Raw genomic sequence first — 26480 nt, forward strand, 5'->3', positions numbered from 1 at the left:
AGGCTGTGCCAGGCTTCTTCTCCGGCCTTCCACATCGTGTGTCTTGTGCAAAAGTCCTCAGGACAGAGCCATGGGCCCATGGACTCTGCAGAAGCAATGGGGCTGGGGTTGGGAGGCCTGTGGGCATAATCCCTCACTTTTCCGTAATACCGTAAAGTTTCCCAAGGGCCTTCATCACATCAAGCACGTGAGGTAAAGGTTATTGAGCATTTTCATTCCTTTTTATAAATGAGGCAAAGGCAGCCCAGGGAAGTTAACTGGGATGTGATGTATTTTTTATTTAACCCAATGAGTGTGCTGCACCCTGCTACAGCGCCCCAACTAAGTAACCACTCTTTGCTTAGACATTAAGGGAAGGGAATCTGCCACTTCCCAAGGCACTGAGTTTTAGACAGCTGTAGTTATTAGGGAATTTTTCTTTTCTTTTTAATTATAGCTTTTTATTTACAAGTTATATCCATGGGTAATTTTACAGCATTGAATTGCCAAACCTTTTGTTCCAACTTTTCCCCTCCTTCTCCCCCTTTCTTTCCCCCCATGGCAGGTTGACCAATACATGTTAACTATGTTAAAATATAAGTTAAATACAATATATGTATACATGTCCAAACGTTTATTTTGTTGTACAAAAAGTGTCGGACTTTGAAATAGTGTACTATTAGCCTGTGAAGGAGATCAAAAATGCAGGTGGACAAAAATAGAGGGATTGGGAATTCTTATGTAATGGTTCATACTCATTAGGGAATTTTTCTTTATGCTGAACCAAAATATGTCAATCATTCATTAAAAAGGTACACTCTTTTATTGGGATTCAAAAAATCTCATGTTCCACAAGTTTACTTCCCTAGGCTTTCTTTTCCTGATCTCTGAGGCAGTGCACCAAGTACCACATCTCTCCACATTATCCAAGGTCCCCAAGATCAGGAATTCTGGCATTGAGATAGGAGTTTTCCATTCCTCATTTGGGGGAAGGCAGACAAACTCTGCTTCCTGCTCAGAGGAACCAGCTTAGTAAAGACATACCCAGTAAGGCAGTTGTCTTCATGTTTTGTTATATTTGCAAACTATCTTCAGCTTTATGGCATAAAACTGGTCATACAAGCAACTTTTGGCCGAGTCCACTCTGCCAAATATACCACAGATATTTAAAAATGTAGATGTCCTGCTCTAACTGATAGATGAAGAAGAGGTAGCTTAGATCAGACACTTAGAATATTGCTAAATCCTAGGACTTTGAAATGAAAGAGTCTACCCAACATCATCTGGTCTAGGTCTTTTAGAGGGAGGAATCTGAAGTTGACAATGGTCAAATGACCTGCTTATGCCGGTCGGTTAATAAGCATTTATAAAGGGTCATGTGCTGGGCATTGTGCTCAGCCTTGGTGGGATACAGTAACATTAACTAGTTCTTCCCCTTAAGAAGTTTACATTTTATCAGAAGAAATAACATATCTGTATAGATATATACAAAATAAATACAAGGTAAATTGGAGGAATAAAGTAGCACTAGGTGGGGGTAGAAAGCAGTAGGGAAAGGCTTCCTGGAAAAGGTAATGCTTGAGCTGAGCTTTGAAGGAAACCAAGGGTTCTAAGAGGAGAGAAAGTGAAAAGGGAGTCTGAGAACTTCTGGCTCCGGACTTTATCCTGTGTTGCCTCCTGAGCCAGCCCTGATTTGGAGAGAGCAAGGGACACTCCTCTTGCTGGGAGTCCACCATCTAGTGTAGAGCAAGAAATTCTTTCTGAGTCTGATCATATCTCATATAGCATTTTATGCTCTACAAACTATTTTCTTCATGACCACCACAATTAATAGATGGTGCATGGATCACTATATTCATTTTACAGAGGAGAAAAATAAGTCTCAGAGAAGTGAACTCTCTTGTCCAGTAGCCAAACTTGCTAACAGTGGGGAGAGCCAGAACTTATAAAAACCTGGGGTCTTTGGCTTCTGGCTCCTCTCTCCCCCACAGGGTGTGACTTAGGATCAGGGGGTCTGAGATGGCAGTTTCTTCTGCTCCATTGGTGATCCCTCTGCTGTCACTCTGTACTAGCAGCACTGACCCATGAGCTGCAATAGGAAAGCCAGGCTTCGACACTTGTGCACTTGAGGTGATGTGGCTGAAAAATGGGCCCCTAGGGAGTGCCATTAGTGACTGCCATTAGCAGTCTCTATCACCTTCCTTGGGGACTGCCCTGTTTGAGGGGAAGCATGAAACCACAGCTGGAGTCTACCTGGTGAGGCGGGTCTCAGCATTCTGTTGTCCTTCCTTATCTCCATAGATTGGCCCGAGGGCGAGAAGAATGGGAGAGTGCAGCCCTTCAGAATGCTAACACCAAGTGCAATGGACTCCTCCCGGTGTGGGGACCCCACGTCCCAGAGTCTGCTTTTGCCACTTGCTTAGCAAGGTGAGTCTTGAGCTTTTGGTCATCTGCTGGAGGATTCCTGGGTAGTTAAGGAGGGGATCCACTAGAAGCAATTATCTCTCTTTAGGGCAAACCTGGAGATAAAACTTGGTAGTTTTGCCATGCTAAGACCCAGGCCCCATTACCTGTCAGTGGTGTTAGGAGGAAACTAAATCCCTTTGCCTGCTTCGTCAGAAGCTTTATTTCTAAAGACAAATGAAGTGGGAATTCCTAGTGTAAAGACACTCAGAAAAGTTGGGTTAGAAATTTGGAGAACACTCCTAGGGTAGAAGGAGTGAGACCTATTTTCTTTTATGGGATGATAGGATTTGAAACGGGAAGGGACCTTAGTTATTATCTAGTTTCAGATGAGAGAATGTCTGTGTCCTATAGAAATTTATCCTTCAAGAAAGTGGCCCATTTCCTCTTGCATCGCTCTAGATCTCTACTTAGTTGAGGACCGTTAAGATCCATAATAGAAAAGTGAAATTTTCATGTCCCTTGTGTACTTTCTAGACCCCCTTTCACTTGTAAGTCTTTGGTCATTTGATCCGTCTGAATCACTTTTGTGGCCTATAGGCTGAGGAGGCCTGGCCTGGGCCCAGTAGGAGGTGGTAGGAAAGGAGTCCTCTTGGAATTGGATTTGCAAAAGTGGAGTGATAGCCTTTTAAATAAAGGAATTAATGTTTGCCTTTCTTTTCCTGATCTTTCTTTCTCCTTTTCTTAGACATAACACGTACCTCCAGGAGTGCACGGGACAGCGAGAGCCTACTTATCAACTTAATGTTCATGACATCAAGTTACTCTTCCTCCGTTTTGCCATGGAACAGTCATTCAGTGTAGACACAGGAGGTGGCGGCAGAGAGAGCAACATACACCTAATCCCCTACATCATTCACACCGTGCTTTATGTCCTGAACACGTCAGTATCCCCTTCCATCCCACCCGGCCGCTCTCTTCCTCTTTCCCCAGTGTTTGTTTGATGATCCTACAGGGCGGCCACCCACCTCTGAGATGTGACTGTCAGTATTGGGGAAAGCAAACCCTGTCCTTGCTTTCTCTGTGGCTCAGGGCATCAGTCCAGGGCAGAGCAGAAAATGGCTGCCAGCGGTCCGACCAAGGGCTCGCTCGTTCAAGAGAAATAGCCACGGCTTTTGCCTCCATTTCCCTCCCAGGCTGCTTGGGCTGTGTGTGTCTGTTTGCCTGTGTTTGTCTGGGAAAGTCTGGGGGGCTGGGTGACAGGGCTAGAGATCACCTGGAAATATTATCCAAATAGGAAAGCAGCTAGGAGAAAAGACCTGGATTATAGAACAGGAAGGTTGACATCTGAAAATGCTGTAAGGAGACAAAACCCAGAGGTGTTTTAATGAACACCTCACATCTGCCAGGAATGACAGTGTATCCACAGACTTGACAGTCCCCCTAAGTTCAGCTTAGGTGGGAGGACAGTCTTTGCTTGTTTCAGTTCTGCCTCACATGGTTGTTGTCCCTCTCATTTTCTCATAAGAGAAGAGTCTGATCTTGTCGCCCATTCTTCATATAGAAATAGAAAGCACATGGGCAGGTCCACATTTGAATGCAGTATCAACATGGGCAGCACAGGTCTCAACGAACTTTTCCATTTCTTCATGCTGCCCTGGGGGACTCAGTCGGGTCCCATTCATTAATTTGGTTCTGCTTTGGTTGGTGGAAATCTTTCCCTCATTTTTCCTTGATATGGCACAGCTTCCATTTTGTAAGGTTACAGAGGAAGGGATTCAGTTTTAGAGCCCAGATAGCTTTGTTTATGCCATTCATTGAGGGCTTAGTTGAGGCCCAGGTGCCTGGGTTTAATCCCTTGGAAGCCAGATAAGTGACTGAACTCCAGGTGAGGACAGACACCTTGGCACTGCAGAGCGGTGGGCCACAGACCGGCCTTACTGGCAGCACAGTGACTTGGAGTGCCACAGACTACCATCAGCTGTTGGTGCCCTATTGTATTTTTATTTATTTTTAATGTTTTCCAATTATATTTTAATCTGGTCCTGGCTCCTGCTGCATTTATGGTTACCATCTCTGATCCAGACCACTGAGAGAGAAAGTGCCTGGCCCGAGGTTACATGATCAATAAGTATATGTCAGCAGTGACCCTTTTGAACTTGCTAGGTCCTGCCTGTCTCCAAGGCCTGCTGTCTCATCTGTTGCACGTATTGCCTTTTGCCAGTCAGATTTACACTGAGGAAAAACCCTTCCATCATAACAGTTTATACCACCATTCAGTGATAATTGAGGTCCTCATGTATGAGAGCCAGGACAGAGAGCATTCCCTGTTCCAGAGAAACATACTGACCTATACAGTTAAACCAGCCTATAAAGGCACAGCCTGGGATCCCACCAGCATTTCTCTTTGTGGAAAACAAAGAGTTTAGACCACAAGATCTCTAAATTCCCTTTTTAATCTCTAGAATTCTTGGTTTCAAGTCCTCCTTCAGCACTGACACATCTGTGTTAAGAGTTTTGTTCAGGTTGGACATTATAATACACTGTTCTCAGGGCCCTTCCAATTCCCACATTCTATAATTTAATCCTTGCCCATTGTCTGAAAAGTAGGGGAAGGAAACTGTGTTTCTCTTGCCTTCCCTCTCCCAGTTTCCCCTAGGCCATTTTCTCAGGCTCAATTCAAAGCTGCCTTCCGTTTGCACACCTGATTCCAAAATGCTGGTGTAGAAGGTCAGAGTAGGGAGATTGGAGCAGTGTTGGATGTAGAGAAGACCTTGTCTTTACCTAAAGAAAAAAGAAAGTACTTCACTGTACTGATAAAATTATAGCCTTAACTTGGGTATAAGTCACGTAAAGACATGGAGGACTGGTGGACAGGTTTGGGGGCACAATATCAGCTAATCTGGGAAAACCTCAAAGAAGTGAAAAGAGGGATACTTTGGTGGGGCTCTGGTTTCACATAATTTTTTTTGTGTGGGGGGGTTCTTTTTATTACAGAACCAGGGCAACTTCCCGAGAAGAGAAGAACTTGCAGAGCTTTTTAGAGCAGCCCAAGGAAAAGTGGGTAGAGAGTGCCTTTGAGGTGGATGGGCCCCACTACTACACTGTTTTGGCCCTCCACATCTTGCCCCCAGAGAGATGGAGAGCCATCCGAGTGGAGATCCTTCGGAGACTCTTGGTGATCTCCCAAGCCCGAGCAGTGTCGCCAGGGGGAGCCAGCAGGTCAGTAGTCCCAGCCTTGCCTTTCTCCTTTGTTCCTTTATAAAGTGGCTGCCTTGTGGTCTTGACTAGTGTATTCTCCCAGTATTTAAGAGTTGCTTAGCAACATGTATGTACTAAGTAAAGGAATGTTTATTTGATTCGGTAGCTGATATTAACCCTTTCTTGTCCTGTCAACCAAATTCATTCACATTGAGGTTAATATCCATGCCTGACAGTCAGCTTTTACTTCCCAAAGTTCCAGTTCATTTCCTCCCGTGATATTGTTTTTAAGTAACTAAAAAGTCACTTGTGAAGTGACTTAAATTCAGAAATTTAAGCCAGCCAAATAGGTAGGTTTCACAAGTAGGGAATAGCAGGGAGCCCTGATCAGGATTCTATTAGAACTCATTCATCTTAATGCATAAAACTGGAAGAATGCAGAAGAAAGAGAACTAGGATCTTCCTTTTCTGATAGAGTAGTAAATTCAGCATTTTGGGGTAGAATTACTTTGCCATTAGGCCATTTAATCATCATGCATTTTTTAAGTGCTTATTACATACAGGCACCATGCTAAGTTTGGGGAATGTTTTAAAAAATGTCGAAAATGATCCCTTAGTGATCTTATTTTCGGACATGGGGAGAGGAGACAACCTGTGTAAATCAGAATTTATAAATACAGAAGAGATGGAGAAAACCAAGTTGCTGAGAGGAACCAGAAAGGCCCCGTGGGGGAAATGGCACTTCAGCTGAGTTTTAAAGAAGCCAGGGCATCCCAAGAATCAGATGTTGAGCGGAAGAATATTCCAGACATGTTATAGGAAAGGACTGGTTGTAAGCTCAATATAGTGGGATCTAGAGTACGTGGAGCAAGATCCACTATAGGAAAGGGTGGAAAGGGCCCAGGTTGTTTTAAGTGCCAAGCAGAGGACTTTATCTGTGATATGAGAGGTAATATGAGAGAGCCACCAGAATTGATGGCACGCATGTATGTGTGTGAGATATAATCAGATTTACTCAAAGAAAATCACTGGCATTGAGTATTGGAAGAATTGTAGTGGGGAGAGACTTGAGGCAGGAAGACCAATGAGGAGATTATTGAGAGGCAACGAGAACCTAAATTAGTATGGCAACTACATGAGTAGAGGCAAAGAGATATATTTGAGAGTTGGGAAAATAGAAACAAGATTTATTAAGATAACTGGTTTTGTCTGGAGATCAAGGCTGCAAATCTGGGGGATTGGGAAGAGTGGTGCTCTTAGCAGAACATTAATAAGCTCTGTTATGGAGAAACTGAGTTTGAGGGGTAAAGACTTAGAGGGCATTGATAACATGAATTTGTAGCTCTGGAGAAACACTGGATTGATGATTGTGGGAATCATCTGAAAGAAGGTGAAAATTGAACCAGTGGGAGCTGGTGAGATCCCTTTTCTTTTTCCAGCTCTGTCCTTTCCCTGTCAAAAAGCTAGAGTTTACTCCACGTACTTTACTATCCCCTAACCTTTAAAATGGCTAGACTTTAAGAGATCTCTAGACCCCTTCAATTTACAGATCAAGAAACTGAGACCAGAGAGGCTGAAGTAACTTTGGTCCAGTTCACACGGGCTAAAAGTGGTAGAGCCAGGGCTCAGAGTCAGGCTCTGAACGCCCATTTCAAGGCTCTCTCTGGTAACCCTTCTATCCCCTCATGGAAAATTTCAGGTAGAATCAGGCCAGTTGCTATTAAGCTTCTGTAATTTGGACCTAATGGAAAGTTCTCCCAGAAACACTCTTTGGAAAGAATAAACTCCAAGTAAATAAGCTGTAACACCCTCCAGATCTAACATTCTCTGATCTTAGGACACTGAGACTCTCCCACTTTTCCAGTATTTCCCAAGAGGCTAAGACCCAAATTATTAATAGTTAATTTGCTGCCTGAAACCTGGAATCAGATTAAGCTAAGGATACTGGGCTACTGATAAAACTCTACTTGCATTAATGGAAAATGTGGTGATTGTTTATTTGGTTCTGGCTCTGGAGAGCAAGCATGTGATCTTAGCCCACAAGAGCCTGTTTGAATTCAATTAAGGAGCTAGAGTCCATTACCATCCAAACCAGTTAGAGAAAAGATGATTTGGTTGCAGCCCAATTAGGAAATCCTGCATTAGCCACACTCTGAGTTGCCATCTCTCTGTAGCAATTTAGTCACCTTTACTAATTGGCTTTAAATAATTAAGTCGGGTAGAGCCACCCAAGATTTCTGCTTACTAAAGCAAGGCAGCGAAGGGGAACAACACAAAGCTGTAAGTGGTCTGGGAGAAATGGGCAGAATTATTACTGGCGAGACTGGATCAGTATAGGTAATAAAGACCCATGTAAGGAAGGAACCATGTTAATTACTGTGGAGACTCATCCTTTCTGTTATGGCCTTTATCATAAGTTCTGCATAATAAATGGAAAGAAATAACTATAGATGCATAGAAGTAGAAATAGATGTCTGTTAATAACTATTACCATTTGTGCAAAGAAGATTCAGAAATAAACTTCTTCCCAAAAACTTCTTAGTGATGGGACCTAGCTCACATTCTTATATTTCTGCCTCTCCCCTTCCCCTTGGCTGCTCAGTATAGTGCCTGGCACATACATAATAGATGCTATAAAAAATGCATATTTTTTTCTCTTCCCCTTACTGTCCAAATACATACATTTTCATCTATACAATTTCAAAGATCTTGCAGATGTCTGTGGCTAGCCACACAGCATAGCAAGTGAAACACACAGAGTTGCCAAATTAGATCATTATTATCATACAAGGCACCTGCTTCTCAATGAATTTTGCCTTAGAAAGCAGCAGAAAAAGCTTCCCACTGCAAAAAAAAGAAGGGGAATGAGTGCTCAGTTGGGTAATTGGTGGTGTTAGAAGAATCAGGGAGTTTACCATCCTATCACAGCTAAATGTGCTTTAACTTTTCGGTTGACTTATTCCTCTGACTTAGGAATTAATTGAGGAAAACTTAACAAAAATTTAAACAAAAAACTTCTATATTTTTGAAACTAGAATGTCATCTTTAGTTATCACAAAATTTCAGAATTATAGGCTATCCAAAAGATCCAAGAAGACATTTAAGATGGCACTTAGTCCATACTATTTCTATACCATTAAGTCATTTCCTTGATACCATTCTTGAGAAGGTGTTTATCCAACTTCTGCTTTGTATTGTTTCCAGTATTAAGATTGTCTATAATTTAGGAAACTGACATGTTCCACTGAAGCCCTACACAGATGCTTTTGTTCTTCCAGAGCAGGACTTTTGGGTTCTGGTCTGGTGTTACTTCCCTCTGTGATGGTCCCACTGTGGGACCATTGTGATCTTTCCTAGAGCAAGGTTTTTTTTTTTTTTTTTTTTTTTTAAGAGAAGGTTAAAGGGGTTCTCAGAAGCTGAGTCCTTGTTTTCCAAGGAGGAGACTGAACTGAATCACCGGATTAGCTAAGAATGAAGCTAGTTGGAGACCAAGGGGTGTGGTAAAGAGCATCAGGATTATCCTAGGATTTAAAAGGTGTTAGGGTGGTACCAAGACACCCTGTCTTGTGATTTGTTAATGCAGACTTTCCGTTCTGTTTTTGACCTGGTATGTATTTGGTGAATTATATTTGTTCGGCTCACCTTGAAAGCCCCATTCACCCCAACCCTGCCATCCTCACTCTCAGTGCTCTCCAAAAACGTAGGGGGTGGGAAATGGGCCTAAGTAGCAAGGGATGAATTGATGTGAATCATCTTAGCCTCTTTGGATCAGTTTCTTTATCTGTAAAATGAGAGGGTTGCACTAGGATACTCATTAGCTCCCTTTTAGCCCTAAATTAATTACAATCTAATCCAGCTACCTCATTTTGCCAACAAGGAAAACAAGATGTTGAAAGGGGAATGCACTTGCCCAATGTCACATTGGTGAATGAGTGGCAGAAGTGGCATCTGAAGCCAGGTCTTGACTGAGAATGAGGCCCAATCAGAGCGTTTGATCCCACCAGGTCTGCTGCAGCCAGGCAGTGGAGGCACTTCTCTAAAACAAGGGAGGTTAGAGAGGTGAGGGGAAGATCTGTTTCCATACCCCATGTGATAAGCTTTTTGTATAGCTCATAAAAACGTGCTTCTAGAAAAGAGGTGCTATGTTTATATTATTATATGTAACTGCTGGTCATATCAGGAGTCTCTGTGGATATGGGTTGCATTGTTTTTCAATTGATGATAGCAGTGACCTAGTTGCTCAAAAATAAGATTCCGGTGTTTTGATGATTGGCCCTGGAGTTTGTGTGGGACAGTCTCCACTGCAATAGGATGAACATATCATTCTCACTAATATGGTGATTCCTTCCATTGGTGCAAGTCTTAGCTGCCCCTTTGCTCCCTTTCCTGGGAGATTCTTGACTGTGATCTACTGTGGATTGGCCAGAGAGGGTCTGCCTGTTGTGCTCAGGATCTGGTGGGATCGGTTCTGGTTTGTGGATCCCAGAATGGCACCGATCAAGGCCTGGCCCTGACCTTCCTCAGTGATGTCCGTGGGCTGCTTGTGCTCAGGTCACACAGAGCATTACTTTGGGAATGTTAGTTACTTCAGCTAGAAGTCTGGGACAAGTGGGACAGCCCGTTCTGAGGCATCAGGATGCTATCGACAACTCACTTTCTTGTCTCCTCCCAGACTGACAGATAAGTCTGTGAAGGACTACTCGGCCTATCGCTCCGCACTTCTCTTCTGGGCCCTAGTCGATCTCATTTACAACATGTTTAAGGTAAGAAAGGCCAAGCATGTGGCAGCCTTTGGTGAGCCAGGCAAGTCACCTGAGGACTGCTGGCTTTCTTCCCTCTTCTCATCCTCTTTCTCCTTCTCTTCCTCCTCCTGCTCTTCATGGTCTGTTCTCAGAACCCAAGGTGTCTTAAACTGGGGAAGAATTCCCTCTCTTCATTCCTTTTTGAAGGATGGCCCCTTTCTTTGCTCCTCACTCAGCTTCTCAAGGAAGCCTTCGCTTCTTTAATGTTGTTCATGCTGTGTTTTGGCTTATAGCCTTGCTATTTTGTGATGCTGATGAGAATTCTTAAGCCTTTTTTACACTTGGAAGTTTTGTAGTTCTAGTCAGAGCTTAAGCTCCTTCCAAGCACATGGGACAGGAAGAGCATGCCATGGCTTTATAACTTTAGGCAACTGATTTCCTCCGTCTTGTCCTCGGTTTACTATCTATAAAATAATCTCTAAAGTCCCTTTGAGTGTTAAAATTATATGATGAATAGTAACTCATACTTAGTGCTTCCTCACAATAAATAGCCCAGGGGGATAGATGGTCAGTGCAAGCAGAGCTGTTGTGACTTTACAGTGGCCCAGAGAGTCTGAGTGATTTTTCTGCAGTTACGTAACTCAAGAGAGGTGTAACTAAAACCCATATCTCTGGCTCCTAGTGCCTCTCCACCCTGTGAGATCTGTGAGATCAGGTCAGCTAAGACCATGGGCCCCCTTTCTGCTTTTCAAGCACTTTGTTTTCCCAGCTGAATGAAACAATGCCTTTGGAAGTACAGGGATGAAGTATTCTAGAGGAGAGGCTGTCACTTGTAATGGCTTGCCTGGCAGTCCCATCTCCCCTTTCCCCACTCTCCTCATCTAGGTAAGAATACTGGTTGAGGTGAGGCAGCACCTAATAACGGGTTATTAGGAACAGAATGAATTAGGGTTTTGTTGTTCTTGGAAGCAAAAAAAAAAAAAAAAGTCCTCCAGCTATTGCTTTGATGTTTATAGCAGGTGGTATATTTTTCCAAGCGAGTGAAATAACTGGATTGTCCTAAGGAAAAATCAACCTGAGCTTGAGTCATGTTTGTCCCTGACCCCGTCTCCTGTTGGTTCTTGCAGAAGGTGCCTACCAGTAACACGGAGGGAGGCTGGTCCTGCTCTCTAGCTGAGTTTATCCGCCACAATGACATGCCCATCTATGAAGCCGCAGACAAGGCCCTGAAAACGTTCCAAGAGGAATTCATGCCTGTGGAAACATTCTCAGAATTCGTAGATGTGGCTGGTCAGTGTTTCTCTTTTCCCTTTTATTCATTCACTTATAAATCCCTTCACAAAGTAAGGTATTGTTCCTCCTAGTGTTGATGCACCTTCTGACCCCCACTGTATGTCAAGGATCAGGGCAGGTGCTGAGGTAAGCTGTGCTTCCCTGCCTTCATTGAACTCGAATAAGCTACAGACCCTAGTAGTCTCCTACTGTAAGTGCATTCAAAAGTTTTAGAACAGAGTGCTCGTGAGGTCCAAGGGAACGGTCTTCCAGGGAATTGGGGGAGCTTCCTGGAGGAGGCCAATACAAATTGGGCCTTAAAGGATGAAAAGGGGAGGGCATTGCAGGTGGAGAGCAAAGGTGCAAAGCCACGGGCGTGTTAAAGGGACGAAGTGTAATCTTGTCAGGCTTTGGCAGCAGAGTAAGATGTGGTGAGGCTAGAGAGAGAAAGGAACCCCAGGATTTAGTGTGTAGCCAAGAAGTTTGAGGTGTCCTCGGGAGTGTTAAGGGACCATTCAATACTTTGGAATGGAGAACGCATGCTATGCTGAGGACTCTCTAAGTACTTTGTCACATAGTAAATGGGCCTGAAGGAGGTCACCTGAGGCACAGGCTGACTGAACTGCCCAAGAGCACACAGGAAAGAATTGTTAGAGGTGGAATTTGAACCTATGTTTTCCTGTATATAGGATATGGATCTCACAGACAGGGAAGGATAGATCTGAAGGAGGTAGAAGATCTGTTAGGAAGCAAGTGTAGGAATGAAACCTTCTGCTGAAGTGATGAGCATGGACGTAGAAAAGAGGGAAGCAGACAACAGTGATGTTATCACAGTAGAATTCATGGGGTATGCGTTTATCTGTGTTGCTCTTATTTATAAATGAATGAAAGATGAGAAAGGGGGAGAGTCAAAGAGTCAGGGTATCACAAGAAACAGTAAGATTAGCAGGAAGATCTGGCTTAGGGGGAACAATTATAACCTCTGTTTCAGAATTTTGCTTTAAAGGCCATTACCTAAGCCTTCAAATCATCAGGCTAGAACCAGAAGTCATCTATTCAAAGGCACTTGTTTAAGGAAACATAGGAAGGAGTCTCTGGGTTCTTGCTGTCACGGGCTCTCCCTGGCAGACTCTGGAAGATTTGTGGAGATGCCATCCCCCTTCTGGGCCCAATCCTGCTTTTGTGATGGCTTGGCAAATTAGCATGTGAATGGAGGCTGCTCTATGGAACTAAGCTCTCCCATCTTACGGCTTTCTTTACTCTCCTTGGAGCTAGGAGCTCCTCTGTTTCTGTTATCTTGTGGCAGAATCTTCACTTGGTGGGGGAAGTTGAAGGTGATCCTTTTGCCGAGCATCTGGGCCCTGGGAGCACAGTCGTTCCTATTTGTATAGTTCTTTCAAAGTTATAAAGCCCTCAGCTACTTGACAACTCCCTTCTGAAGCAAGTAGAGAGGGCAGTATTATCTCCATTAGCCAGTTGAGCAAACTGGGGTTTAAAAGGAAGCAGGACTTGTCCACAGTCTCTGGTAAGTGGGAACACTCCTGGAAACCAGCTGCTCTTATGTGCCCCACAGGCTTCTCACTTATGCCACAAAGGCATAATGTGTAGCATTCCACTAGGCAAGGGAATGGCCTTTCCTAGGTGTCAGCATTGTGGCCCCTCATGGCTGATGAGGGGGACCTGTGAATAGCTCACCCAAGTCAGGGCTCTCTGATCTGCAGCAAGCTCCAGATGGAGAAAATGGTGAAACCCCTGACACCTTGGGTACTGCTGGGGTTCATTCACCTTCGCTTTTTATAGGTGAGGGAAACTGAGGCCCAGAAAGGACACTTGCTTGAAGTTACTCTATTGATTCAGGTCAGAATATCATTGTTTTTGTGCATGGAGAAAGTGACACTCAGGAAATGAGTGGTGCTGTCTCACGAACAGCCTGTAGTCCAAAGACCTGGGATTTTGAGTGGCCCTGGCTAACTGAGGAGCAAAATGGAAATGATAATCCTCATGTCCCGTTATGATGGCTTCTAAAAAAAACAAAAACACTTTTTTAGTTTTAAAGCATTCTAGGAATGTGAGTTGCTGTTAAATTGGGATCACAGAGTTAGAGCTGGAAAGAAATGGAAAGAGATCTTCTGATCTGGCCTCTCTTTTTATAGACCCAGCCATCCAGAAACCTTCAGTGACTTGCCAGAAGTCCCCCAGGCAGCATATAGTAGAACTAGCATTTGGGGACAAGGCTTCTAACTCACGGTCCAGTGGTTTTGCTGCTATGCAGCATGACCCTTGTCTAATTTCCTCATTCAGTTGCAGAAACTGAGGCCTGGGAGAGGTTGGGTGATCTGGAATCACACAAGTTACTCATGTTTGTAATGAAGGTTTTTATGGTACTTTGTGGTTTACAAAATCGCTTTACATAGATTAGTTTATTTGATTCTGACCACCGTGCAAGTCAAGTGTTCCCATTTTGTAGATGAGGAAGTATAAATGCACAGAGATTAAGTGACTTCCCTGGTTAGCACAGCTAGTATTTGACAAAACCAAGACTTTAGCCCAAATCTGACGCCCACTCCAGTGCTGTTGGCAAAATGTTGCTCTTTAAAACACACCATAAGGATCAAAGCACAAAAAAATGAGAGCTCGTTTCTGCATCACAAGAGTCAGACCAGACCATCAGTCTGGGCCTGGATTAGAACACAGGCCTCCTGAGTCCTGGATTGTCTTTGCCCACTGTACAGATTCTGTTCCCAGCAAATTTGCTTTCCTAAGTATGAAAGTGCTAGAACTGGTTTGAGACTAGCCTAGCTGGGGCTTCTGCTGTGATCCACTGAGGGCTGCCTGTAGTTAATCTTTGTAGCACTAAGTGAGCCTTGTCAGCATCCTCCTTGTTTTCTAGGCAGCAGAAAAAGCTCTGGCCTTAGAATGGAGAAATCTCTGCTAGATCCCAACTTCAGCACTCAGAATAGTCTTGACTACTTCATCTCTTGCTGAACCTCAGTTGCTTTAAATATAAAATATGAATGATAGCACTCGTACAGACTTGCAGGCCACTTGATGAGGTGGCAGTCTAGTTTTTCTTCCCAGCCTCTCAAATCTCTCCAAAACAGAAATTTTGTACTAGAGATAAAATTGTTTCATCTGTCTCTCCAATCCAGGAAACCAGGATTCCAAACAAGGTTAAAACTCTTATGAACTAACCAATCCCTAATAAGTACTTAACTCCATACCTGCTCTCCTCTCCATCATGTTCCCAGCAGCCAAACTACCCAAACCACCCCACACACTTGTAATAGAGCTCAATTCTAAAAATGCTTCGGAGATCCGGACTGCATATCTCACATGTGATGGCAGCCAGGCAGCATTTGGTACCCACTGGGCCAGAGAACTGAGGAACAGGGGGAACAGTGGCAGGGAGAAAGCAGAGACTGTGTAGCATCCTACTAAACCTAAAGGGAAGAGTCCAGCAGTTCTGTTCACCCCTTCTCAGAAGTTACCTGGGACAGAATCCTAGGCTGGTGAACTGTCCAGCTTGGGAGAGGCCAAGAGCTTCGAGATTCAGCCCCAATGAGCAACTAGGGGAAATAAAGAAAAGATGGGAATTAGTAAAGATAGGAGGAAGAAAATGAAAGGACCTTGAGCATGAACAGATTAAACTAACAGGGAACACCTTAACAGCAGAAGGAAACAATGGACTCCAGATATAACACAAGAGTTCAGGTATCTTAGCTATGTGACTCTGGGCAAGTCACTTAACCCCAACTGCTTCAGCAAAAAAATTCAATTATCTCTGGATGAGAATGATGAAGTAGAAGACCCAATGGGTTTTGAGGAGAGATTGCATTTCAGCCTGCTGTTTCTGAATGATTCAAAAGAGAAGAAATGAACAAGAATGTTGGGCCTGCACTGCAAAAATAATTAACAGAGTTAAGAATTGAATCTTTCGATGGCAAGTCTCCCCAAGAAAACCAAAAAGATGAACTGATCAGGAATGCAAATACATGGAAGTGTTATTCGGTCTTCCTTCTCAAAGAGGACCAATGACATCAGGTGGCTGATGTCTTGACTTGCAAGTGAAGTGAATTTAAGGGCTGTGCAAAGTCATCAGCCTCATTCTTTCCTCCAGAGTCATGGAAGTAAAGGATAATCTGGAAGCAGTAATGTTAAAGAAAGTATGCTCTCCATATAAGGCAGGATGCGTAGAAACAATTTAAAGATTCTAAATGTCCCAGCAGAGCACGACAGGTCAAAAAAACTGAACGCTATGATACAAGAAAACTGGCTGGAACTTCAGAAAACTTTAAAGTATCAACTGAAAGAATCCATAAATTGCCTCGACAAAACAAAACAACAACAACAACAATAACAACAACAACAAAAAAAAACCAGCCCAACACTGCAAATTTCAGGTAGTGGTGAAATTTATTAGTTTTGTTGAAAAAGAACAAATTTTTCCAAGTGACCAGGAGGAAAACCTTCAAATATAAGGGAAAGAAAATTCTAATATCAGTTCTGTTCTACATTCATCAGAAAATAGAGGAAAATGGAATAATGTGTTCCAAAGAACAATAGAGTTCAAGATGCAGCCCAGGGTGATTTACCTTATAAACCTCCTGACCATAAGTGAAAAAAGATGAATGTTTGACAGTACTTTTACAAGGAGGACTATTATGAAGAACATATGTAAAGATTATATTTTTTTATAGAAGTAATCATTTTAAAAATTATTCAATACAAAAACTTGTTCTCTGTTTCTCAGAGGATAAAGATTTAGGACAACTAGAACACTTGGTCCCTGAAATAATAGTAGTATATTATCATTCTAAATTATGGGTCCCTTATTTTCACCAATGGGATTATAAGAAGATTTCCTTAGCTGCCTGTTTCTTTGGGTTTGATCTGATTGGGAGCTTTGTATCAATTTATACCTTTTGTTTCTACATGAGCTCAGTCATCAACCCTTTATGTGAGGTGACCATTCATGGCTATTTGGACTTCTCTCTTCATCCCCTCCTTGGGGACTCCTTTGTCACTTTCTGTTGCAAAAAAGTTTGCAAGGCAGCAGGAGCTCCTAGCAGAGGAGAGAGAGGGCCTTCCCTTCCGTTCCTGCCCTTCCCAGAAAGTAAAACTGAGGAGGAGCTGGCTTCAGCTTAGAACTTACAGAGGGAAAGGATGAGAGGGCTCAGCTCCGGTTGGCACTTGGCGTCAGTCTGAGTGGTAATGCTGTTTATCTCAGTGCAGTACAGGGAGGAGAAGGGAGCTCATTGAACCCGGGGGCAAGTTGGGGCGGCTGATTGACTTTCAGACTCCTCCTAAGTAAGGATTGTATTCTATAACTTCGTTATTTTTCCTGAGCTGTTATGAATTCCCAGAATATAGAGACACACCTATTTTCAAATGTAGGTTTGAATTTTTTTTTTCAGATTCAAATAGAGATGATTTCTACCACTTCTCCCTTATGCATAAATCAGTTGGTGATAATTCCCATGTTGATACAGCCTCTGATAAATATGTATGGAGCATCTACTGTGTGCAAAGGGCCCGTGTTTAACACAGATGGTGTGCAGAGGATGGCAGCATGGTCGCTGCCCTTACAGAGCCTGTCACGGCCCAGGGCCAGGGTGATAGTGAGGCAGATAATAACAAAACAAAACAAAGTTGTCCCTGTCCCCGGAGAGGGGCAATTCAGATGACTCTGGGGGCCCGGCGGAGGAGGCATTGGGAGAGGCTTCCTTAGCTGGGCTTTGGGAATGGGAGCTGAGAAGGAGGGGCAGCCTTGGGAATGGGTCCTCTTTTCAGAGCAGGGGAGGGGGAGGGAAGGAAAGCCGGAGAAGTTAGGGGGCAGAGCTTGAGAGCTCTGGCCACTTTGGGGAGGCTTCAGTGAGTGTCTGTGCCCGTGATTTGGGCCCTCCTCAGGGAGAGCCAGGGTGGGAGGGCGGCCTCCTGCAGGCTTGGGGCTGTCTTCACTTTGTAGCTGACCATCAGCGCCGACGTGGGGTTGTCTGTCCCAAAGGCTGGTCTGGTAGTTCTTGGCCCTGTGACCTTGGGCAAGCTCCCCTCTCCCTCTCACTTCCTCTTGTGTGAAATGGGATTGGGCCGGTGGTCCCTCAGTCCCATCATGTCTGAGCAGGGTCATTCTGTCCACGCTCGGGGCTTCCCTTGCAGACCGGACCCCAGGGAAGGGGGATCCTCTCATCCTGCAGAGCAGCCCCCGACCTGTCTCACCTGAGCCTAATGACCCCTTCTCCGTTGTTTTCCAGGACTTCTCTCGGAAATCAATTTCGCTGACAACTTCCTGAAGGACCTTTTGAACTCAATCCCCTGACCACCCAGCCTGGGAGAGTGACCGGCCAAGACTGACCCCAGCCTGCCTTCCGCCCCTGTGTTTCTCCTCTCCTCGTGCTTTGGTTTCTTTCCGAGGGGCGCTGCCGTTAGCGTTCCCCTCCCCTGCGGTTTGTGTGGGAGAGGCTTGGGGGGTTTAGACTTTGCTATTTTATCTTGTGTGTGGTGCATTAGCTATGAAGTTATACGTACGTACCCCAAGCATTGGAGGACCCTGTACATACCAAGGGGCCATGAGTTGTCCTGGCCAAACTTAATACTTGAGTGTGCACATCTTGAGAAATAAGTGAATGAATAAATACCCATTGAAAAGGACATTTTGTTGGTGCTTACGCCTGTCGGTTCGCTGGTGGCAAACTCCTTTTCCTTGAGCAAACCCAGCGGTTTCAGAAGTGCAGCAGAGACTAGTGGAGGCGTCCGGATCCTTGTCTTGGAGCCCCTTGGTGCAGCAGGCTGGGAGGATGTCCACGTGCCTTGGCTGGTGTGGAGCCCTAGCTGGAGCAGCATTCCTCTCCTCCTGAAGCCAAAGCCACCCCTCTCTCTTAGTAACTCCATGTTCACAGTTTGGATCACAAGAACACATGAAATTTAATTCTCTCTGATGGGGGGGTCTGAGGGTAGGGTTAGGGAAGGGGGAATATAAAAACAGTGCCTGGCTTCTGAGTTCTTAACCTGGGAGAAGACTAGGCTAGGCGGGTTTGGCGGCTGAGAAACCCCTGACAAAGGCAGTTGGAAGCGTCTGGGACTTGTTTGATTTCCCAGTCCAGTTTGATTTTCCCAGATTTGTGCTGACCCCACTGAACCGCATGATTTGAACCCTCTGGCCATGGCCTCAGTGCTGCTTAGCCAGTTTGCCGTTTGCAGAACCACACGGCTTTACTGGCATCCTGGGTTTTTTTTCCATATCTCTTCCCAGATGGGAAATACTCAGCTTATTAATATTTATTAAGGTACTAGGAATATGACAAAAGCCTTGCCCTTCTAAGGGAGGGGGAAGAGGTAGTTGTGCTTCCATAAAGAGAGAGGTCACTACAAATGAGAAGTCCAATAAAAATAGTCCATTCTGAAATATCTGGGGCTAACTGGATGGTTAAGGCTTCCAGTGGCTTCTGGGGGAATGGGGAACAAGGTGTTGCTCCCTTCTCACCCCAAGTCTCCCTGGTTCCAAGATCTCTGAATTAATATTTCTTCCATCGAAAATTCTTTCCTTCCTCCCTCTTCCTCAATGTAATTTCTTTTATTGATTTATCTTCTGTTTTGTCTACTGTAGCTGATTTTTCCTTTACCAAAGCAATATATCTAGGAAAAAAAGATGGCCTTTGGAAGTAGTCATGGAAAATTCTTAACTTGAATTTCCAAAGAGCCAGATCTGGATACCTTCTTGGAGGCAGATCAGTCAGCGTGTCTTTGTAGCCCCAAACTAGGAGCAGGAATGTGGATAGGAAGTTTGCAACCCTACTCCTATCATGGAATAATTGATGTTTCTCATTTAACTTAGTAGCTGAATAGGAAGGCTCCATGTGACTCACTGTGACCTTTCAGTTTTGTTCTGCAGACAGCATATATTTACTATGCAAAAGGATATTGTGCTAGACATTGGGAATTGAAAGGCAGAAGTCATCCGTCCTTGCTTCCCAGAGCCTTTGGTCCTTGAAAGGGAGAGGGAAACGACAAACGACGCTGCTCAAGTTAACCCCTGTTCCAAGGGGAAAGAAATCCCACAGGAGATAGAGAAACCCTGAGTATCTATTGTATCTTTAATAACATAAAGAGAATGTTATTTATTATTTGTTATTTGGGGGGAAATCACCAAGCCCTCCCTTGCCTATTTCCCCAACTTTTGGAAATCTAAAACCACTTATCTAAAACCCTTCTGTTCCCATAATAATGATACCATGAGAAGGTGCGATGTCCAGGATGATGGTAGCTAGAGTGCTGAGAACAACATCTATAGCCTCCCTTTTCCCTTTCTTAAGCCAGTAAATGCGGGAGAGTGACAGAGGACCTTTTTAAAACTCACTATCTGCTTTGGGGAGATAGTAGTGTTTATATGATATGTTCCCCACCCCTTCATAAAGCTTACCATTTAGTCAGGAGGTATAAAACAAATTCAGATGGCTCTCTAAAGTCTCACCTCTAAATATCTTAAAAGATCTTGTCAAAACTATATATTATCATGATTTTGCAATCAGATGGAGGGCTTCAGAGAGAAGGTGGCATGTTAACTGGGCATTAGAGGTAAGATATATAGATGAACAGAGGGACGAATGATTTCCTAACTATAGGGAATGGTAAAAGAAAGCAGAGATCAGAGAATGTCAGGTATGTTTAAAACAAAATAAGCTAATTTGGAGAAAAAGGAGGGGAGTAATAAAAGATAAAACTAGAAAGGAAAGTAAGTGCCTTAGTCTGGAGAGAATTCTTTCAAGGACAATAGAAGTGAGCATAGATCATAGAAGAGATGAGAAGATGGACAATTTTGGTTGCATAAAACTGAAAAGCTTTTGCATGCACAAAATGAGGGCAGCTCTTAGTAGAAGAAAAGGCTGTGTTGGGGGAAAATGTTGCAACAAATTCTTTTAAAGGTCTGGTATCTAAGATGTATAGGCAATTCATACAACTGTATAAGACCAAGAACCCTTCACCAGCATGTATAAATGGTCAGAGGAAATGAATAGCCAATTTTATCAGCAATTTTTTAAAATGAGAAATGTAAATGAAATGAATTGATTTCACTTCGCACTCAAGATTGTCAGAAAAGCAAAAGATGAAAGTAATAAATGTTGGAGAAGCTATGAAAAGATAGACACGCTAATATATTCTTGGTGAAGCTGTGAATCAGTCCAACAGTTCTGGAAAGCAAGTGGGAATTAAAACTGAAAAATCATAAAAGCGTACCTTTGTCCTAAAGTACGAAAAACTCTTTGACCCAGCAGTTCCAGTACAAGTCAGGTACGCAAACGAGCTCGAAGGTGGAAAAAGGTCTCATGACTACAATAATACTTTAGAATAGCACTTTTCCTAGTAGTTTAGGACTGAAGGAAAAAAAAAAAGCAGGTGTCTCATCGAGGAACAGATCAGCACTGTGCACATGAATGCAGTGGCATGTTTATTGTACCATGAATGGATAGGAGAAATTCAGAGAAACTTAGGAAGACACGTATGAAGTGATGCAAGGAGGAAAGTGCAGAACTGGGACACCTACACGATAATGATGTGAAGAAAAACAGCATTGAAAGACTTCAAAACTTTAGTCAATGCAGGGACCGAGCACAAATGGCCTCATATGGGAAGTGGCGAATGGGGACTTCAGAAGGAAGCATATGTTCTCCTACCTGGCCAGTGTATCCTCATTCATTTTGCTTGACTCTACTTATTGGTTAGTTGCAGGAAGCAAAGAGGGAGTTAATGGGAAGTGACAGTGATTTTTCAAGAGAAACAGAAAAAGACATCAACTAAAAAGTGGGGAGAGGAGGGAGAGAGTTTAGGACCTTGGAGCCTCCTTAAAAAGGAGTTTTAAACTAGACCAAGTAGACAAGTGTCACTGGAGGTATTTGATGTGACAAAGGATCCTAGCTCCAGAGCTGGAAGGAACCTCTGAGGTTGTCTGGTACAAGCTTTTATAGAAAGGGAAACTGAAGAAGGGGCATCATTTAACCTGTCTGGGAAGGAAGACGTGACCGACATCACATATCGGGGAACAACCACACAAAAGGATGGGTTGGGAGAGAAGCGAGACAAGGAAGACTCCTCAAGGCTATGCTGAGTTGCATTGGAATAAAAGGCAGATTCAGATATGAGAGCCACCGCTTGGGGTTAGAATCATGATTTTGGCAAATAATCTAAAGTGAGGCTCAGCAAAGGTCGGTGAGAAGACATGCAAGAGCTTTCAAACATGCCTTCTGTTGACTCGTTGAGGACTCTCTGCTTGAGGAGGTCTGGAAGAATCCTGCCCTCCCCAGGAAACAACTCCCTGCCTCTGATCCTTGTGAGCTCAGGAGCAGGTAAAGCCCAAAGTAGGCTAACAGAAAGGTTCCCCAGCCGGGGTGTCCAGGACGGCCTCGTCCCCTTCATCCCTTCCCTGGCAGTAAGATGTAAGCTCTGCCATCTACATGACAAGGGTGTGTCAGTTGGGGTGTCTCCCATTGGGCACGTGAAGCCCTTGGCAGCCCCCACACAAGCTGTGATCTGGCTAACTGCCTTGTGTGAGGGTCCTCCCCCGTGACCTTGCATCTCCCAGCTGTCCCCGTGCTTACAATGCTCTCCCTCCTCGCCTCTCTATCTTCGCTGGTTCCTTGGAGTCTTAGTGCCTTTATGAGACCACCTTCCTTTACACCCCCACATTACAGAACGAGCTCCTGGTGGACAGGGACCCTGTTGTTTTTTCTTTGTGTCATCAGAATTTAACCTAGTACCTGGCACAGTGAATCTCCAAATAAATGCTTGTTGACTGACCAACTGATCACAGAATGGCAGGCCTGGAAGGGTTCTTCGAGCTTAGTGTCAGAGGGGAAGAGCTCTTAGAACCTAGAATGTTAGATCTGAGAGCGCTCGTAGAACATAGACTATCAGAACCACATGGCACTTTAGTATGGGGAATGTTTGTTTACCCAGGTTAAAATTGGAAAGAACCAGAGAAAATAGAATGTCAGAAGCAGAAGGAACTTATTGTCTCCTTTAGTCCAATCCTTTTACCCAAAACAGAAAGAAAGAAGCATTTATTAAGCTCCTACTCTATACCAGAAGATATGGTTAAGGCTTAATATTTTTTCATTTGACAATCCCAACAGTCTTGGGAGGAGGAGGTGCTATTATCGTCCCCATTTTATAGTTGAAGGAATTGTCCTTGGGCAGGAACAAGTGCTTTAGGCCTGTCTCCCCCAAACCTCTGAGTACCTCTAGGAACCTTCCCAAGCCAGCTCTTCATGTTACTTCATGGGAGAAAACATTGCTGCCCTGAGGGAGCAGCCACCGACCCACATGGGTGCATGCAGTTCTCATGAGAATAGAAGAGGAGGAAACAAAGGTAGCTTGTTTGGAGAGCCCAGGTGTGGGTATGACCACATGGTAGGTGTGTGTGTGTGGTTTGGGGAGGGTGGGGTGGAGAGCAGAATGCCCTCTGAAATCCTGGCCCAAGCATTTCTCAGGATTGTGGGACTTCTTTCTCTCGTCGCCCTTCTACCTGGGATCTGTCCTTTCCGGTCTGACTCCTCTGGGGCTCTTCTCCAGAAAAGGAGGGGTCTGAATTCTAGCACCTGTAGTTCCACATCCATGTGGAAGTAGGGCCCTCCCACTCTATTGAATAAATCCCCTCATTTGGAGGAAATAAGTTGAGGGTCAAACAGATATCAGAGCCAGGATTGGAACCCAGATCCCCTGACTTGTGTCATCTTTAAAAAGAGATTAGACTAGAGAGCCAGGGAGGTCCCTTACAGCGGGTAGGCAGGGAAAGGGCCCCCGGGGACCACTCTGGTCTCTTATTCTTGGATTCTGACAACAGTATCTGCCCCAAGTCATGACCTCATTGGGTTTGGGGCAAGAAGTCCCAGCTAACATCCCACTTGCTCCATGAGACTTTTCTCTTGTCATATGCATCCCCTGTGTTTATTATTCTCCAGTCTCTAGCTGTTTGTGTGTCAGCTGACCTATTAGACCATGAGCTCTCTGAGAGCAGGGACTGGTGCTTGACATGTATGTAGTAAGTGCTTAATAAATGCTGATTGACTAGAAAAGCCCTCAGAAGCCGTTGGTCCAACCCTTTCGTTTAGAAGAGAAGTCCATTGGGACCCAGAGATTCATGGATTTCCCAGAAATTATGGAGCTTATTAGCCAAAGATCCTGGGACTCCAGGCCAGTTCCATGGTGGTTCTTGCTGCTACACAAGACCATGCTCTGGAAGGGTTTCACGAAGCTGCACAGATCTGCCAGGACCCCCTCCCAAAGTCCTGTCTCGGGCTTGTTCCTCGGCCCTCCGCCACGGCAGGCACCTTCTGCAGCTTCAGAGGCTTTTCCCCTCAAGCTTGTCACATGGGCAAGGAGGGACCCATAGAGCCTGGGATGTGCTCTGGCCCAGACCTGCAGATCCTGGTGTTCTCCCTGTCGGGGCGGGACGGGGCAGGGTGTTACGGGGTCGACCTCCGAGCTTCCTTGCGGCTCTGAAGCTGCCTGTGCTCCCGCAGGAAGCTGTCCTCCGGGCCTGGACGCCCCTTGGACAGCACAAGGCAGGCCCACGGGAAGGATTTAGCGGGCCTGATGAGGCCTTTAGACCATCATTTGTAAACAGTTGTGTCAGGTACTGTGAATGGGGAGCGGAGGAAAGAGCATTGGGCTGGAAGCCCTGGATTCAAGTTCTTCAGACAGTCCCAGGTGTGTGATCCTGTACCTTTCTCAGCCCCGGTCCTTCGTCTGTGCGTGGGGAGAGCCTCCCTTCCGGGATGCTTGTGAGCATCAGATGCGATAACGATGGCCAGGCCTTTAGCGCGGGGCTTGGCGCAGCAAGGGCTGCGTATGAATCTCTTCCGTTCTGGATTTGGTTGGTTCTGCTGAGCTGTTTTCTTCCCTTTTTGGTTGTGTCATAGTTAGCTCCCTGGAGGGGGCAGAGAGGAAATAATTGAGATGGAAAAACAAAAGATGGCAATACAAATTTATTTTTTTTAATGATGTGTTCCAGGAAAAAAAAAGGATAAAAAAAAATTTTTTTTTAAGTGATGGGGTTTGGAACCAAGAATCTCTCAGGTCCCTCCTGGATTTTAATCCTGGGACCTTTACAAAACCTTTCCCTCACAGCAAATCTATGAAGTATGCCTTTTTGTTTCCACTTTACAGATGGGAAAACTGAGGCTTGGAAAAGTGAGAGACAGCTTGTTAAGATCACATGGGTGGCAAGTGGTAGAGGCCGGATGCTCAGGCTCCAGGTCATTAGAATGGTGCTCTCTAAAAGGCCGGGAGATGAGGCAGGTTGAGATAGAGCCTAGTTGTGGACTTCTTTCCATTGCCCCAGGTCTCCTTAAATGTTGTGGCAGCTGCAATTCCATTTACCTAAAGCCTTTGAGAATTTCCCAGAAGAGAACAACCCTCTGAGGATGGCGGGGGTTATCTTTGTACAGGTGAGGAAACTGAGTCTCAGGATGGTGGGCCCTGAGCCGATGTCAGGGGGTCCTGACTTCAGAGCACGCTATTCCAAGGTCTCCCTCAGAACAACGCTTTGCTCTACGCCATCTCTTGTGACTTCGGGCCCTCTTCAGGCCTCTGCTGCCCCGGAGCAGCTTGGGTCCCTTCTTCCCCAGAAGACAGTCCCAAGAAAAGAGAATTCGCTCTCATTCCACAGTTAGTGGCATTTGCAACACTTGCTGCCTCTGGAGCAGTTTTTAAGTCCATAATGTCCGGGCTCAGCAGAAAATCGGGAGAGTTGGAGCTGACCTGCTCCTGCGAGGAGGAGGAGATTTTCGCCCTTCCTCTATCAGAGCCTTTCCCTTCTCCTGGAGGGACCAATTGTTCTGGGGGCACTTCTTTTTCCTGGTGGCTTAGGGGGGGAGGACAACCCGCTGTGCTTTGGAAGTGAGACGTGGAGGCTTGTTGGGCCGACCCTGGTTCCTCAGGCTCCCTCGGGCCCAGGTAAGCGCTTGGAGCCTATCTTCATGTCTGCTTGGGTCCAGGAACGCTGCCCGGCCCAAACACGCTGGGTCTGTTCAGTAACTTAGGTCTGGGAGTGATAGGGCAGGCCGTGAGCACGGCCCGGCAGGAGTCCGTGAGCTCTCGAGGTGGGACCGGGCACAGACCAAGCTTGTGATCTAGATTCTACATCTCCCTGAATCCCTGAGGGGTTGGGGGGAGATGTGCACAAGATGCCATGATGAGCGGTAAAGGGACATCAAGCCTAATACAGAGGCATTGAGTGTTACCAGGCCACTGGAAGGACTCGCACAGAGAATGTCACAGCTGGGAGATCCCATAACACAGGGCGACTTTTCCACTCTGCACCCTAAGTTTTACTGGAGAAATGCTTATGCATCTCCAGGTGTGTAGGTGTAGAAAATGGATACACAAGTCATACATTCACTGAAAATAAATCATGACTTTGAATCACTCCATGTTCAGTTACTTGATCCCATGCAGGGTAGAGTTTAAGTAGTTTAAGAAGTTTTGTGCTTAGTGCATAGAAGGTCAGAGATGTGAGGAGTTTTAGATCATGGAAGGTCAGAACTGGAGGGCCCCTTAGAACCCAGGAGGTCAGGGCTGGGAGGGTCCTTAGAACCCAGGAGGTCAGAGCTGGGAGGGTCCTTAGAACCCGGGATGTCAGAGCTGGGAGGGCCCTTAGAACCCGGGATGTCAGCACTGGGAGGGCCCTTAGAACCCGGGAGGTCAGCGCTGGGAGAGCCCTTAGAACCCGGGAGGTCAGGGCTGGGAGGGCCCTTAGAACCCAAGAGGTCAGAGCTAGGGCCCTTAGAACCCAGGAGGTCAGGGCTGGGAGGGCCCTTAGAACCCAGGAGGTCAGGGCTGGGAAGGACTTTTGAAAATGAAATTTCAAAGCTCAAAGGCACGGTGATCACT

General features: G+C 45.1%; 1 protein-coding gene across 1 annotated transcript in view; it reads left to right on the plus strand.

Moving 5' to 3' along the window:
* UBR4 (ubiquitin protein ligase E3 component n-recognin 4) overlaps positions 1-18245 on the plus strand; it is a 144832-nt gene extending 126587 nt beyond the window's left edge. Inside the window, exons 102-107 of the mRNA XM_051988364.1 lie at positions 2281-2406; positions 3131-3325; positions 5380-5604; positions 10256-10346; positions 11453-11615; positions 17849-18245. Coding sequence (XP_051844324.1) covers positions 2281-2406; positions 3131-3325; positions 5380-5604; positions 10256-10346; positions 11453-11615; positions 17849-17913 — 865 coding nt within the window. The 3' untranslated portion in view covers positions 17914-18245. The remainder of the gene's footprint in view (positions 1-2280; positions 2407-3130; positions 3326-5379; positions 5605-10255; positions 10347-11452; positions 11616-17848) is intronic.
* Positions 18246-26480: the final 8235 nt, after the last annotated feature.

The sequence above is a fragment of the Antechinus flavipes genome, chromosome 3 (assembly GCF_016432865.1).
Source record: "Antechinus flavipes isolate AdamAnt ecotype Samford, QLD, Australia chromosome 3, AdamAnt_v2, whole genome shotgun sequence".
In the NCBI taxonomy this organism is placed as follows: domain Eukaryota; kingdom Metazoa; phylum Chordata; class Mammalia; order Dasyuromorphia; family Dasyuridae; genus Antechinus; species Antechinus flavipes.